This window comes from Spea bombifrons, chromosome 12 (assembly GCF_027358695.1).
Source record: "Spea bombifrons isolate aSpeBom1 chromosome 12, aSpeBom1.2.pri, whole genome shotgun sequence".
Lineage (NCBI taxonomy): Eukaryota > Metazoa > Chordata > Amphibia > Anura > Pelobatidae > Spea > Spea bombifrons.
In genome coordinates, this window is record NC_071098.1 from 14,895,403 (window position 1) to 14,912,546 (window position 17,144).

General features: G+C 41.8%; 1 protein-coding gene across 1 annotated transcript; it reads left to right on the forward strand.

The window, feature by feature from the left end:
• Positions 1–13,185: 13,185 nt before the first annotated feature.
• Positions 13,186–16,386, forward strand: APOA5 (apolipoprotein A5). Its single transcript, XM_053451753.1, has 4 exons — positions 13,186–13,317; positions 14,203–14,268; positions 14,575–14,674; positions 15,041–16,386. The coding sequence occupies exons 2-4, from the start codon at positions 14,220–14,222 to the stop codon at positions 15,915–15,917; spliced, it is 1,026 nt and encodes a 341-aa protein (XP_053307728.1). The 5' UTR covers positions 13,186–13,317; positions 14,203–14,219; the 3' UTR covers positions 15,918–16,386.
• The last annotated feature ends 758 nt before the right edge of the window (positions 16,387–17,144 follow it).

Consider the following 17,144-nt stretch of genomic DNA (forward strand, 5'->3'; position numbering starts at 1 on the left):
TCATGAGACCTGTCTGTTAATCATTATGTAGTCAACATTTTAGTTTATTCTGGAGTCAACAGTTTATAGTTTGTTTTTTTTTTAATTTTAAAATTCTTACATTTCCAGAATGTACTAAACTTAAAACTCTAACTATTCCTGTAAGATGGAGTCTTTCTGTACTACACAGTTTTGGCCTGGATTCTTGTACACACATACCTTACAAGTAGAAACATAGAATTTGAGAGGTAAGAATAATTCAGACCATCTATTCTGTGCATTTTCCTGATGTAAAGACTTATCTTAGATTCATGCATGCGGGTTCAAGCCCAGGGTCACTGATGCCTGGGTGTGGCTATATTGTCACCTCCTCTACTTAACCCCACTAACTACACCCATTTTCTATGTTGATCACTCCACCTCTTTAGGCCCCTGACTTCACCATGTAACATGTCAAGAGCTTGTAAGTGCTATGTTTGCCCGAACCAACTTACCAATACCATCTTTGCACCCAAAAAAAACTTACCAGTGCCATCTTTGTCCTAAAAAACTTATCAGTGCCATCCACAGCTTGTCACTGCCATCTTTGTCCCCCAACAGCTTGTCAGTGGCATTTTTGGGCCCAAACAGGTCATCAGTGACACCTTTACCCCAAAAACAGCATTACACCGAATGTGTCAGGGGCATCCAGGGCTCTGATTTTAAAGAAGCCGCAGAGTGAGAGGGGCAAAGCCGTAGTCAGTTCCTTTTTAGCACCTGAGGAAAGAACAGAAATGTGCCCCGTCCCCACTATTTTTTTTACAAAGGTCATGTTAAGGAAAGAAGATAAATAAATAACAGGGAAACTCATGATGCAGAAAGTGTAAAAATCATGGAAAAAGAAAATTCTCCAAACCCAATGATTTATTCAGAATTTGCCACTGAGGGTGGTACAGCATAACCCCTATCACCATATACTGAGCCAGACACTGACAATGATACAGCATAACTCCCAATATAACATCATTATATTAACCCACTCACGACAAAGCCCGTACTAAGGAAGCGATCAGCAATAGCTTCCTAAGCTTAATCGTGTTGCTGACATGCCATAAATCAATACACAAGGGTGTGGGGGCATAAATGCACAAGGGGGGCAAAACACAAGGTTGTTGACAAAGCATATGTTTTATGCTTCAGTGTGTGTGTTTGGGTGTCAATGTAGCAGAGCCTGTCCTGGTCTGTGTGTGTGTGTCTGGGTGTCGTTGTGACAGAGCCTGTCCTGGGGTGTGTGTGTCTGGGCGTCGGTGTGACAGAGCCTGTCCTGGTGTGTGTGTTTAGGGGTCATAGTGGCAGAGCCTGTCCTGGTGTGTGTGTGTTTGGGCATCTGTGTGGCAGAGCCTGTCCTGGTGTGTGTCTCGGTGTGGGTGTGACAGAGCCTCTCCTGGTGTATGTGTTTGGGAGTCATAGTGGCAGAGCCTGTCCTGTTGTGTGTGTCCTGTTGTGTGTGTTTGAGCATCTGTTTCCTGGCACTTTACTTACTGTAGGAATAAGTAGAACTATTTAATTTTTACTTATCCAGAGATTAAATGCGCTACTGAATTTGTAGTCACTTCGGAGGACAAAACTTTCTAGGCCCAGAAATCAGTTAGAGGAAAAGTTAAGGTTTTGTGTTATTTACTCTATTTCAATCTGCATATTTTATTGAAAAGGATTAGTGGCACTAATTTGTGGCTTCAGGTGTATCATGACATTTTTTAGTATATGGATGTACTCCCAATCCCATCACATAAAATTCTATCTCATACATCTGCCGAGCTCTGATGTCATCTTTATCCAGTACACATGGATACCGAGGAGTTAAGATTCCGTCAATTCCTAGGTACTTTTGGTTCCTGGGATTTTAATAATAATGTGGTATTCTGTTATCGTAAAGGAGCTCGACCACGTGATACAATACATGGGGCTGGTGTCCAAATATTTCCAGGGCTGCTTTTCATTTCCAGTCCTGCCTTCCCGCCAGAGTCGTCTTTAATGCAGGACAAAAAGGGACAGATGCCCCTTGAGGAGCCGAGGAGTTAAGATTCTGTCTGTCCTTTGTTTTTTGTTTCCATTAAAAAAGGCCCACCAAAATCCTCAGCACCAGGCCCATGATGCTCTTAATCCAGCCTTAGCTACGTGCCGCGACGGCGTGATTGGCGGATGCTGAGCGCTGGGGGGAAGTGATGTTTAATTTCATGACGTCACTTCCCCCAGCGCTCTGCAGTCTGGCAGAATCCGCTGACCAGCCGGCCTGTGCAAGCTCGCTGCCTCGCAGCTCGTGGACTCCGAGGAAAAGTCCCTACTCCTGCCTGCATTGATAAAAGTAAACTAAGGTAGGTGCACATTATGTTTCTGTGGCAGGAAATATTTTTTTGGGGGGTGAAGGTAGGTGCACATTTTGTTTCTGTGATGTCACGCATATATAATTAATTATGCAAATTAGCAAGGCTGGTGGTTTATTGCAAGAAAGGGGGCAACCCTAAATACATCTGAGGACGGACATGACACCAATGGCAATTGTAAAAAAATATTTCAACTAAATCACTCTAAGATGAATATCAAAACAATTCAAATTATACATTGGCCCCAGTTCTTAGCACCTTTGCATGTGGCTAGATACCAACCATGTATTTAGTCTTTATATCGATAAAACATCAACTAAACTCAGGGAGAAACTATTGCCTTAATATCTGAGAAAACTTATTTTAAAGCAAATTCTAATGCCAGTTACTGACTATTTAGTCACAGCATCTGCACCACTTATCTATCTTTACAAACTCATCATAGAAACATAGAAAGCCCATCCAGTCTGCCCAACCTCTGAGTACTTTCCTTTAGTACCTGCCCTTATCCTATATCTAGCTCGGCCTTATGCCTATCCCATGCTTGCTTAAATGCCTTTACTGTATTTACATCTACCACTTCTGCTGGAAGGCTATTCCATGCATCCACTACCCTTTCCTTAAAGTAATATTTTCTGATGTTACCATTAAACCTTTGCTCCTCTAGCTTATGGCTATGTCCTCTTATTGTGGTAGTATTTCTCCTTTTAAATAAGCCATCTTCCTTTACCTAGTATTTAAATGTTTCTATCATATCCCTCCTGTCACGTCTTTCTTCCTGGCTATATAGGTTAAGATCCTTTAACCTGTCCTGTACCATTCATATGCTGATACCCTTCACCTTCCTTGCCTAGTTTACTATTACTTGTCTGGAAAGCAATCCTCCACATTGTTATAAGAGAGCAGACCAGACCTCCTTCTCTTACAGAGCTTGCAAATTGTGAAATCATAACTTCAAATATACTGAAGATCTCAAACATGTATCCCTTCTTATATTCTCCAGCTGGCCTGCCTGCAAATAACTGGAACGATTATATAAATGAAAATATTACTGTTAACCACATGATGGCAGCAGCCCTAAAATTATCATTAAGCTATGAAGTATAACTGAGGAAACATCGAAAACATTTCTTTAAACGGAGTTATAGCAGAAAGCAGCCTTTTTTGTTGGCTTCCATGGTAAGTCCCCACAAAGCAACGATTGGTGCAAGATTTTAAATAGGAAAAAAATTTTGCAGAGTGCTTTCCCAGATATAAAGTGCTAGCTTCACCAACAATCACTACCATACTTTGTTTGAACAGTTTGAGGAAGGTCCTTTGACTGTGCCCCAGTGCACAAAGCAAACTCCATAAAGACATGGTTGGGTGAGTTTGGTGTAGAAGAACTTCAACAGCCACACAGAGCCCTGTAAGGGCAGTGTCCATGTATATGTGTGCGTGTCAGGGCAGTGTACATGTATATGTGTGTGTAAAGGCAGTGTATGTGTATATGTGTGTTTATGGGCAGGTGTGTGTAAAGGCAGTGTGATGGACCCCTGGCTGCCTGAGAATCATAGGAATTTTAGTTCACAGCTAGCATCTGCAGCTTTACTGTTGCTGCACTTCCCATGACGCTCAGCCAGCATCATGGAAGTAGTATGGGGAATTCAATTCAATTCAATGTATTGGTTATTTTTAATATGCATGACAAAATGAAGCGTGTTTTAAGTGGCGATGCAAGCGGGACATTTTAAAGTGCAATTGCTTGGATTGGTGAGTTCCGCGCGATTAAAAAAAAGAGTGTCCCTCTTTCACATTTTGAAATGTTGGAAGGTATGCTACAATGTATGTAAATGTGTTAATAATTTACATAAAAAATACATAATTTTTGTGACATCAATTCCAATATGTACATAAGGTAAATTCATGCCCTAGCTGCGTGGGAGTTGGAACAGTACCAATATATAGGGGGGCACATAAGATACCACAGACAAAACTGGGGGGGGGACTAATAGGTTCCACCACTAAACCATACAACAGAAAAAACTAAACCAATATATATATATAGATATATATATATATATATATATATATATATATATATATATATATATATATATATATATATATATATATATATAACCTGTGTCTGTACTAGGGTAGTGTGTGCCAAAGATATATATGATATATCTTAAGTTTTTATTTAAAAAATTACTTTTTATTCTCTCTTCCATTATAGTCTACGGGCATACATCCACATTATAGTCTACGGGCATTCCTCCCCATTATAGTATACACGCATTCCATTTTATCATTCCTTTTAATGTCCTCTTTGCATGTATGGATACAACTTACTCACTTGCAGAGACACAGTTGCACACTGCTATATATTTCTCTATAGTCTCTACAACAAGGAAGCAGTTATGTAACATCTAAACCCATGGCCTCTAGTTCTAACATGTCTCATCCAGTTGGTTAAACCCATTAAATATTTCTTAGCAGTCTGAAAAATAGATGATTCTCAATGTTTATTTGCCAAACTGAATATACATAGCAAAACTCCTATCTGTTACGCCTGATCCGGCGTCACAGGTGGTGGACCCACGATGCAGAAAATATCTCCGAAAAACAAGCCGGGATCGAGACAGGCAGCACAGGAGCGTGGTCAATACAATAGCCGAGGTCGGGGCAGGCAGCACAGGATCAGGGTCAAATGACAAAGCCGAGGTCGGGACGGGCAGCACAGGATCAAGGTCAAATAACAAAGCCGAGGTCGGGACGGGCAGCACAGGATCAAGGTCAAATAACAAAGCCGAGGTCTGGTACACGTGGAGATCAATCAATAAACAAGAGCACCCAGAGAACATTAACATGGACTCGTTGAACGGGCAAGGAAACACAGGAGCAGGAAGTTTAAATAGGACCAATGGCGGGAAAGAAGGTACGATGACGTCATCGCGACCGACGCAAGAGATGCGTCGTCGCGATGGCAACGAGCAAAAACAAACCCTCCTGCCTGTGGTACCTCCGCGAAAGACGTGGAGGCGCCACAAGGCAGGAGAAGAAAGAAGACAGCCACTGTGGACGTGCAGCGGCGATCGGACACACGATCGCCGCCGACATGCCCGCGGCGGCTAACCAAAAAGCCCTCTCTGCCTGTGCTGCCGCCGCGAGCAACGCGGCAGCGCACACAGGCAGGAGGGGAAAGTGACAGCCACCGTGGACAGGCAGCGGCGATCGGACACTCGATCGCCGCCGACATGTCCGCGGCGGCTAACCACAAAGTCCTCTCTGCCTGTGCTGCCGCCGCGAGCGACGCAGCGGCGCCACACAGGCAGAAGAGGCACTGGTCGGGTGCCGCGAGCCTGCAGCGGCGGATCGTCTTTTAGATCGCCGCTGACAGGCTGCGGCAGCCCGATCAGGACTGTCTGTGGCAGGGAGGCGTGCCTGTTCAACACGCACGCCCCCTCGTGTGCGCGCCGCACGCACGGCAACACACGAGGAGGACGTGCGCGAGGAACGCCGAGGGACCCCAGCCGAACAGGTAGGTATGACACTATCACTCCTTCTGTTTTTATGTAATAAAGTAAGTATGGATAGATCTTGACTCATTTGCCAGTTGGGCTGCTTACTCTTCAGCTCCAGCTTTTTCAACAGGAGTCTAGCTTGCAATATTCTAGCATCACATCTGAAGTATTAAGGACCTCAGCTTCTCTATCAATGGGAACTAAAGGCCAAAATTACCCTTTTGGGGGAAGGTTGATTCTTTACACATGGTGTCTTACTTACATACCATATGTATGTGTTTTTGCTCACCGTGTACACAGGATGTCTCACATGAAGAAGAAAGGATTTAGACTGACCATTTTAGATACAGACCCCCCAAGAAATTGAGCTGAGCATTTCTTACTCATTCTTCACTCAGGAGTGAGTCTTGATGAACAGTGATGGGAGGAAACAGATAGAATCAGCAAACCATGCAACACATGAAAGCCTGAGGAGGTTCCAATTGGTGCCAAATCTCATTAATTAATCACAAACTGTATTCATATCATACCACAACATAACAATTAGTCAACTCTCTCTCCATGAGGCTATAATTTTCTTAATCTACTTTTTTTGGCCTTCATTTTACAGTCATTAAAAGACGTGTAAACTAGGGTGACCACATTTTATTTCTGCCATTCAGGGACACTATGAAGCGCATAAGATTACACACAGGTGTGTATATATATATATATATAGATATATATATATATCTATATATATATATATATATAGATATATATATATATATCTATATATAGATATATATATATATATATCGATATATAGATATATATATATATATCTATATATATAGATATATATAGATATATATATATATATATATATATGTGTGTGTGAGAGCTACTACCCCCTTCTCACTATCTACCCCCTCTCCTCCCCCTTTTCCACTATCTACCCCCTCTCTCCCCTTTCTCACTATCTATCCCTTCCCCGTTTCTCACTATCTACCCCCTCTCCTGCCCTTCTCACTATCTACCCCTCTTCCCCTTCTCACTATCTACCCCCTCTTCCCCTTCTCACTATCTACCCCCTCTTCTCCTTTTCACTATCTACTGCCTCTCCCACCCTTCTCACTAGCTACTCCCTCTTCCCCTTCTATCTACCCCTCTTCTCCCTTCTCATTATCTACCCCCTCTCCCCCTTCTCACTATCTACCCTCTCCCTCTCCCCCTTTGTAGTTCACTTACCTTGCAGAAGTCTTGTGGTGGGATCGCAAGGCCTCTGTCTCGCTGCCCTGCTGCGGTGCGCACTGCTTCACTGCTTCACTCCAATATATGACGTCATATTCCCTCACTCAGCATGAAATGCTGGCACCATGACTCATGGAGGAGAGTGAGGGGCGCCTAACGGTTGCTGAAAACCTATTCATGAGCGACCGATTGGCGCCCCTCTCCTCTACAGCAAAAAAAAAAAAAGGATGGCGTTTTAAATAGGGAGGGAGGCCACTGATTGAGTCCACACTTCTTAGCAAACTACCAAGTTCATGTAAGATACTGAACCTCCTCTGAGACTTGACATGTAGTTAAACGAATAGTGTTAATTTATATTCCAACAAAATGTAACAATAATTATTATAAGTATTACTAATAGCATGATCATACCTGGGAACTCTCTGGGTTTTGCCTGGAGACACCGGGTAAAGCACTGAGTCCCTACAGAAAACTCCAGGTCATGGAAGGGGCGTTACAGCATGTCCCACTCTCCATTCAACAATAGCGCATGTCCCGCAGCATCAGCAAGACTTCCTACTCACATCCTGCAAGGGTGGGCTCTTGAGTAGTCGTAGCCAGAAAGTTCCCAGGAATGACCATGACAGTTCCAGGTATTTAGAAGTGGGATCTATAACATCTAAACATTTTCTGAAGGAGCTATATTGAAAGATATGGTGGTGCTTCCACTGAAAACATCTTAGAACAGTCTGGTTTCTGGGATGCATTGAAACCAAAACTGACACGGCCTGTTCCACACTGCATATAACATGTTTTCAACATGGGGAAACTCCTGCCTCTTGCCTGATTCCCCCGATGCTAAATAAGGAAATTTGCAATGTAATCTACATAAGTAGTAAAAGAAAGTACAGTTGTAGAGATCTGTCTATCTAGTAATTACGTAAATTGAGTATTGTTATTGCTAGTTCAAAATAAACAAGTTCATATATTTGCGATAACATTGCTAGGAAATATAGAGTAAAGTTCTCAATGTATAAGTTAAGGAGTGAGGGACAACAACATATGATGTGCATGAAACTGCACATAGTTAAATTGATAGAAGTGCATGCAGGAGAGGCCGATATATATATCTCTTTTTGCTAATGAGTCTAACAAGATTTTATCTATGGGTCCTGTGAGTTTTAGTTAATCACAACAGGTGATCATGTCCTAGAGTTTATCGTAGTCAAGTATGAAGACCAATACAAGATGTGCCACTAATTAACTTTGTTGTTGGAAACATAAAAATTACATGCAGTAATAAGGGTCCTCTTCTCTTCTAGAAAATAATACCACGGGCCTACTTAACCTAAAGTAATACTTTAACAACTCACAAATGTTTTATGTGTATACATTTTTATTTAGTGCCAAATTATACAATAAACAATATAGTCATTTATTTAGAGGGTCAGAAGATCAAAGGACTCCATAGCCTAGAAGTTAGAATTTAGTTTATCCCAATTTCTTCATCTTAAACTTTCTGAATTTCTTGCTATGTACAGAGAGAGAGCACTGATATACACTCACTGGTTCCTTTATTAGATACCTATTCAATTGCTTGTTAACACACATAACTAATCAGCCAATCACATGGCAGCAACCCAATGCATTTAGGCATGTAGTCAAGATAACTTGCTGAAGCTCAAACCAAATTCAAACCAAGCATCAGAATGGGGAAGAAAGGGGATTTAAGTGACTTTGAGCGTGGCATGGTTGTTGGTGCCAGACGGGCAGGTCTGAGTATTTCAGAAACTGCTTTATGCACAACCATGTCTAGGGTTTACAGAGAATGGTCAGAAAAAAAGAAAAAAATATCCAGTGAGCGGCAGTTGTGTGGATGAAAATGCCTTGTTGATGTCAGAGGTCAGAGGAGAATGGGCAGACTGGTTCGAGGTGTCAGAAAGGCAACATTAACTCAAATAACCACTTGTTGCAGAATATCAACCTCTGAACGCACATTGAACCTTGAAGCAGAAGACCACACTGGGTGCCACTCCTGTCAGCTAAGAACAGGAAACTGAGGCTACAATTCACACAGGTTTACCAAAATTGGGCAATGGAAGACTAGAACAAAGTTGCCTGGTCTTATAAGTCTTGATTCCAGCTGCAATATTCAGATGGCAGGGTCAGAATGTGGTGTAAACAACATGAAAGCATGGATCCATCCTCCCTTGTATCAACGGTTCAGGCTGGTGGTGGTGTAATGGTGGGGTGGAGATTTTCTTGGCACACTTTGGGCCTCTTATTATCAATTGAGAATCGTTTAGACACGACAGCCTACCTGAGTATTGCTTCTGACCACAGCGTACCCATCTTCTGATGGCTACTTACAGCAGGATAATGCAAATCACAAAGCTCACATTATCGCAAACTGGTTTCTTGAACATGACAATGAGTTCACTGAACTCCAATGGCCTCCACAGTCACAAGATCTCAATCCAACAGAGCACCTTTGGGATGTGGTGGAACGGGAGATTTGCATCACAGTCAAGAAATCTGCAACAACTGTGTGATGCCATCATGTCCATATGGATCAGAATCTCTGTGGAATATTTCCAGCACCTTGTAGAAAATATGCCACAAAGAATGAAGGCGGTTCTGAAGTCAAAAGGGGTTCCAACCCACTACTAGCAAGGTGTACCTAATAAAGCGGCCAGTGAGGCTGATCACAGAGCAAACACTTGTGCTAGAAAATAAAGGTCTAGACCACAAGAGACACCAGGTCAAACAGGCTGGGATGGGAAGTAGATTTCTTTTTATTATATAGTAAAAAATAAAACATATGGAGGGGTCCCCAAAAGCCATTTGTCTAAGGGCTCTGAGGTCTGAATCTGGCACCGATTTAGTGTACCTAGGGATGAGGCATTAAAGGCACTAGAAAAGGCAAGGGAAAAACTCAGTTTTGGCTATTGGTTTTATTTTTGTTCTACATTTTAGATTTAATTTTTTTAGGTGTAGCCCAGGACACACTTGCAAAAGTTTCCTATGGAATGACATAGCATTGTATAATGACAATTATACTGCGTTTGAAGAAGAAAACAATAAGATATGTTGAATCAATTCACATCTTGCAAACAGAAATCACTGGGTTAAACACATACGTTTCTTTCCAGTTCATGTCAGCATTTTGGTGTTTGGTAATATATGACGAAGTGGTGTTCTGTGGACTTTAAACTAGATTGGGACTCAGTGCGTCGTTGGAGCTTTCATGTTGCCCATTGGACTTTGTTGTTGATCTAACAGACTGCATCTTAGACAGGATGAAAACAGATAACTCAGAAAGCTGTCAACTTTGCCCTAAATACTGCTGTTTGTACACAAATGAGTATGTTGTTACTCTGTACCCAGCAATACACTACAGCCAAGACATGCCTGTTACCTTGTGTTCTATGCGTGGTCCCCATCAAATCAGCAAAAAAAGGGCATGAACCTAAATCTATCACAAAGACACCGGCTTCAAGCCGTTCTATAATTCATTATGCTTGAAAAAAGACGAATTTGCCTTCAACCTTTTCATATTTATACATTTTAACATGCAGATCTGGATAAGTCTGTGTTGCCAAGTGGGTTTCTTCATTAAGGGGAAAACTAGCATGTGCTTTTTTTTTTACTGACTTTCTGTTACATCGTGAAGGGCCAACCCCAGTGACCTTCTGCTGCTAGAGTAGTCGGATGACCTGTGTGAAGGATATTTAAACCGGGAGATTCTTGAACACTATCTCACTGTCTGAATTACGCATTAAGCAGAGCAACTCATCCCATCTTGCAGAGAAATTTACCAGGGAGAAATGAGGGCTGTTTAAAATACACAGTGAATTGAAACCACAACTCCTTGGAAAACTCTTACTTACTTTAGAGTTGTATCTTTGACTGGCTCAATGACCAAAGATGGCCAATAGTTAATTAAAGAAAGCTATTTCAAAGATGTTCTTTCATTCATTAGACCTGAAAAAAGACACAGATCCACATTCAAACATGTAGCTGTTGATATACCTATGTGTTGCCCACTGGGGTTGCTTATTCCAATACCAATAAACTCAATTGCATTTTAAGTAGACTTGGGCGCTGGCCAGTTAACCCTTCGTGTTTGTCTTCGTGGGGGGGGGGCATCTTCGTATTCCACGAATATTTGCCCGTTCCTGTGTTCGGTTGGGCTAATATTTGTGTACATTCTTTTGTGTTCGTTTTTTCTTTGTTTTTTTGCCGTGTTTTTGTTGAAGGGGTTAATACGGGGTTAACGTGGTACGCACTACGCAGCAGCTTTGGCTCCAGGATTTTAAATGTCCGTACGAGCAACTCTATTGGTCGCCGGCAGGGGCCTCTTGCCAATAGAGTCGCTTGCACGGCCCTTTAACTCCTGAAGGGGAACTTGGCCCGTCTCCCCGCTCCAAGAGTTAAAGGTCTTAAAACCTACGGACTTCCGCTCCCATTCTCTACGCAGCATCGCAGGGGTCAACGAGAGCGGAAATCTGTTGGTCGCATGGCCCTTTAACTCCTGACGTGGAACTTGGCCTGGGGAGACCATTGATCTCCCCGCTCCAAGAGTTAAAGGTCTGCACGAGCGACTCTATTGGTTGATGGCAGACGAGCCCCCTGCCAGCGACCAATTGAGTCACTCGTACGGACTTCAAAAATCTTGGTGCTGCAACTTGGCCGGGGGACAACACTGCTCCAAGAGTTAAAGGCCCCTGCAGGCAACCAATAGAGTCCCTCGCACGGCCCTTTAACGCCTGATGGCGAACCTACGGATTTCCGCTCCCATTAACCCCTCTAATGCTGCATAGATAAGGTAGGCTAGGTGGGGAAGGGACCAGGGAGATTAGTAAACAAAGACGAACACGAAGATTCTTCATGTTGTGTGTCTTCATCTTCGTATACGTTTTGCCGCCGCCATGTTCGTATGTTGGGTATTCGGGCTGAACAACGAAAACGCACCCTTCGTGTTTGTTTTCATGTTTGCCCGAATACAAATGCACTAGTCTAATTTTTAAGCCCTTGTATCACATTCAGAGGGATTTATTTATCATTCTTTAGGTTCTATCACCAACTTTGGAATTTGTAGGAGAAGCATGGGTTATGCCTGATATCACTATACATTTTAAAGGGCCAAAGCTAGTTAGTGTCTTTTAAAGGTGCTCATACATATGTAAAAGTCCAGAGGGGTCACGATATTCATGTCAAAAGATATAGCTGTGGAGGGAAAGGTGCCCAATAATGCTATAAATTCTGGTGTTAGCAAGCAAATGCATGCGGGGGGGGGGGCTGTGCCACTGACATAATTCACCTAGGACGCTAGAAACCATAGGGCTTATCTTGTCTATACTTTCCTGGCTGTATGCTTTTGATTTAGTCTTTGTAAGTGTGTGTGTCCTACAAGACTTTTTGGCAAGATCATGCCAGATTGGCATACCTGGGAACTTTTCCGGGTCGTGGGGTCTTGACAGGCTTCGCTCCCCGCCCATTTTCCCTTTAAATGGAGGTGTTTCCCGCATTGTCAGCGGGAACGCGGTGGGCAGTCCTGGCTGCGTCCCGCAAGGGTAGGCTCTGGGTACTCAGAGCCCAAAAGTGCCCAGGTATGCAGATTGGTGACCTAGCTCCATGCACAGGCAGTAGGTATTCCTGTCTTTCCATGGGCATTGTGTCTGATATCATGGGACATTCTGCCTTATCCTAAAATGTATCCCTGTATCATCAGATGTTGTATTAATAGCATTGGTGTTTCAGAGGGCTTGGAAATTTAGAATATATTTCCGCAGATGTTACTACTATACATCTATGTTTGCACATTAATCAAAATGACCTTTTTGTAGAGTATACCTCTCCCCTAACACTCCTTTTTTTGCTTGTAAAGAATGCCAAGAATATAAAATGTAAAAATATTTATATATATTGTGTGGCACAGGTAATTCACTGCCTCCTTGTGGTAAAGTTTCAACATTTCCCAAAATAGGCACTCCTGTAAGGTAGTGTGTGTCTTCTACAAGGTCATGTGCACTGCCAGCATTACTACGAGGGACACTGAGTCCACCCCACAATGGTGACATCACCAGGTTGAAGACCTGCAGCTTCCTTTAAAAAGTATTGGAAGCTTCTGAACAGATGCATTTGTTAAGAGACTGTGGTCAGAGAACTGAAGAAACAGTACGTGGCGTGGTTCTCTCAGAAAACTGATGTGTTTCCTGCGTCTTAAATCTGAGATCTGATTCATTTAATAAAAGGTAAGTTGGCAAACAAACTGCTACATGGGCAATTTTCAACATATTACAGATATATTGGTAAAATCACAATGCATTGCTACTTCTGCTTATAAATAACTATTAAGAGAAAATTAAAATATATTTTTTACTGTTTTTACTGCAATTTTATAAAATATTTTCCGGTATGATTTATTAAAAGTCACATATATTTAATGACCAATCTGACTGAAAATGTAGCAATTATTTGAAAAAATGCATTTTTCCCTAAAGGAACAGTCATATTGTTGTTTTCTTTTATTTAATACGATATTAAGCCCCATCAACATTCCTATACTAAATATACTGTTTCTTTTGGGAACATTATGCTTTGTTAATAAACATCGCACCTTTGCCGGCACCTGTACCCTGACCTTTAGCAGGAATTTGCACTGATGATTCATTACTCAATCCAGTGACAGAGGGCTCACTCTAACGCTGCTAGGGCTTATGAATATACCCGACATTTATATGGGGTATCACAGCTGATTGTCAAGCAGTGATTTAATCTGTTGGTGTATGAGTAATGGTGTTTGGCTCTACCTACCCCCGTCTCTGTATTCTATCCACTAAGACTTATGGGGGCCCATTTACCATCCCTGGTCCAATATGGAGGAAGAACAATGGTCTCTGGTTCAAAATAAATGGAAAGTTGCCAGGTATCAGCTTCCATCATGTAAACAGAGTCATCTTCATTGCTGTTGGCCTTTCAGTATCACTGTTCTGATCTGTGAGATGCCAAATATCATAAATAGAACATTTTTTATACTGACTTCATTTTCCTAGGAAATAATGAGGGTTAGCCATAATCAACATTATCAAGAATATGGATGTGTATACTCAGAACTCATTCATATTTTCCTATTACAGGCACATAAAACATCAGAATGCAAATAACAAGATTGGGTTATCTGCTGTTATTCATTGCTCTGACGGGTAAGTTCGTATATATGAAACTGGTATATAGCAAAATGAGGAGAAAGGGAATGTACAGTCCAATCAGAGATCCTAGGTGTCATTAAAGGGGAACATTCAGCTAAATAATTATACGACATGCTTAAGATGAACAGCTGCTCATTTAATATCTTTATAAATCTTAAATCGTGAAGCAGGGAGAGATTGAACCAATGCTTATAAAGCTAGCTCACACAAGAAACTCTTTAGTAGTGATGGGGCAATCTGTTATGAGACACCACTGAAAACCTAAAAATCTGGTTTTCCGACTCCTATTTTACCCCTCAGGTTGCCAAGCGGACCGCAGTGGATTCTGGGATTACTTTAGTCAGCTAACCAGTGAGAAGGATGAATGGGATCTTCAGGAGAGTGCACGAGGAGAATTCAGGTGAGTGTAAAAGGAACACAGTATGTACAATGTTGTTTCACATTAATTTCTAAAATGTAAAAATAGTGTCTCGTCCTCCTCGTGCCACTGTTTTGTAATCCCCTTGACACCATTACCAGCTAGCAAATTTAGATACAGATAGTACAACAGGGTACCAAAACCCAACAAAAGGGGGAAATATTTGGTTTGTGCTACCATGAACTAAAAATGTTTTAACTAATGGAAAAAGTATGCTAGTGTGGGCATGTGTGAGCGCTGCTACTATACAAGTGGAAACTGAGTTAGGTGCCGTTCCTGCCTTTTAAGGAATTTTGTCCACCGAAGCATGATGTCTAAATACATTTTTCCATGTCTTCTCTTTCACAGTGGCATGAAGAGCAGTTTTCGGCATGGTATTAGTTATGTAGGTAATTTTCTAGGGCCCCTCAAGAGTGGATTTCAGAAACGACTCTATGAGGACTCTGATGGGCTGCGTCGACTGATACGCAAGGAGCTGCAGGAGCTTCGTAGGAAACTATACCCATATATGGATGAAGCACACATAAGAATCAGCAGTAATCTAGAACAACTACGAAAGCGCCTACTTCCTTACACGGAGGAGCTGAAAGAACGGGTAGGATGGGGAGCTCAAGAACTCCATGCACAGCTTGGTCCATACAAGGAGGATATGAAGACTGGAAGAGTACACGGTTTGGCAGAAAGCCTCCATGACCGAATTACATTGAACACAGGAAGAGTCAGGCAAGTTTTGTACCCACTGGCTGAGCGTCTCATTGCAGAGGTCCATCATGCAGCAGAAGAGTTACATGGAAACCTTGCACCTCATGCCCAGATCACACAGGAGCAACTGAGCCAACAAGTACAAGAGCTCTCCCGGAAACTGACTCTGAATGCAAGGGAGCTTCATGAAAAGATCCAGAAGAATCTGGATGTGCTGAAAGAACAGTTGGTGTCTTACCCAAAAGAACTAAAGGAAAGGTTTCCGAAGGGAGAGGTTGTTGAACCAGTAGCACCCTACATGGAGGAAATGGCTGCTCAGGTGCAGAGGGAAGTGGAGGAATTTCATAGGAGCACTCAGAGGCAGATTGAGGATTTTACACACATGATTAATATGGAAGCAGAAGAAATTCAACTCAAGCTGTCCCCTGCTTCTTGGGATTTCCATGACAGTGTCAGTTCAGTTGAAGATGTGCAAGAGAAATTAGACTCCTTGTGGAAAGACATATCCGAAAGTCTGAACTAGGGAGGGTTAAACAGACTTAGGAAAGGTTGTGACACAGCAAATATGAACATTGTTCGCAATAAGGAATACTTCAGGAGGCCCCTGAAACAGTTGCTTTAACACAAAGGGTCAACAATATTATTGCAATTTGTTTACAAGCCTATTGTCACTTGCTTTCTAATTTAAAACTTGTAGCAGTAGCAGTAGTTTATTTACAGTTCAACTTTCTTTTTAAAGGAAGGTGTTTATTATATTGCATCCCTTTCCATGTTTAGGGTAAAATATACTTAATATACATAAATCCAAAAATGTAAAAAAATGTATAACTAATATATAAGATAACTTATGTGTATGAGGGTAATCTTTCATAAATTGTGTCATAATTGCAGCATTTTTATAACAAACACTTTTGCCTATGTGTCAAGGTTTTTTACATTTCCGAGACATGCTATTGTTCAAAACATTGCAATATCAATTTAAAATATGTTAATTGTTTTAATAATATTTAGTTGTTTTATTGTTTTAATAATATTTAGTTGGAATGTGTATAATGGGTATTGTTACTTGTACTACATAATAACTCTTTCATGTGTACTTAATGCTTCTCATAGAATCCGGTGGAAAAAGCTAATTAAACAGAAAAGAATGTAGGATACATAAGATACCATTCAGATCATATTCAATACTACCTTTAATAGGATACAGGGCAAACCCCATCTTTAGACCCATCCCTTTTTAGGGTGACAATATTTTCCCTACAACCAGGGATACTTATGGAAAATCAACAGTGTGCTCCATGATGTATTTAAAAATGGCCCTAGGAACAATTTGATTACATATGCTTTATGATTAAAAAAAAATATCAAGAGATTGCCATATCTGATTATGACAAGTAAATCATCCTACACCGTAAATCAATCCTACACCGTAATCATGATTGAGAGAAAATTGGTTACACCCTTGACAGCTACTCATTTTGGTCTGTGGAAATTACAGTTCTGTTAAAGATGATAAAGATAATAAAGTAACTTTAGTCACATGATCAGAGGCACAACCACAAGGGCTGTGCCTCTAGGGGGCCCGGTGCTACCCCTGCAACCCCTTGTTCCCATACCTGGGAACTCTCCGAGTTTGACCCGGAGATTGCCGGGCGAGGGCTGCTTCTCCGGTTCTCCGGGAGCTGGGTCTTGACATGAGGGTGATTCCCGCTGCCAGTGGGAACGCCGACATCAGCGGGAACTCCCATTA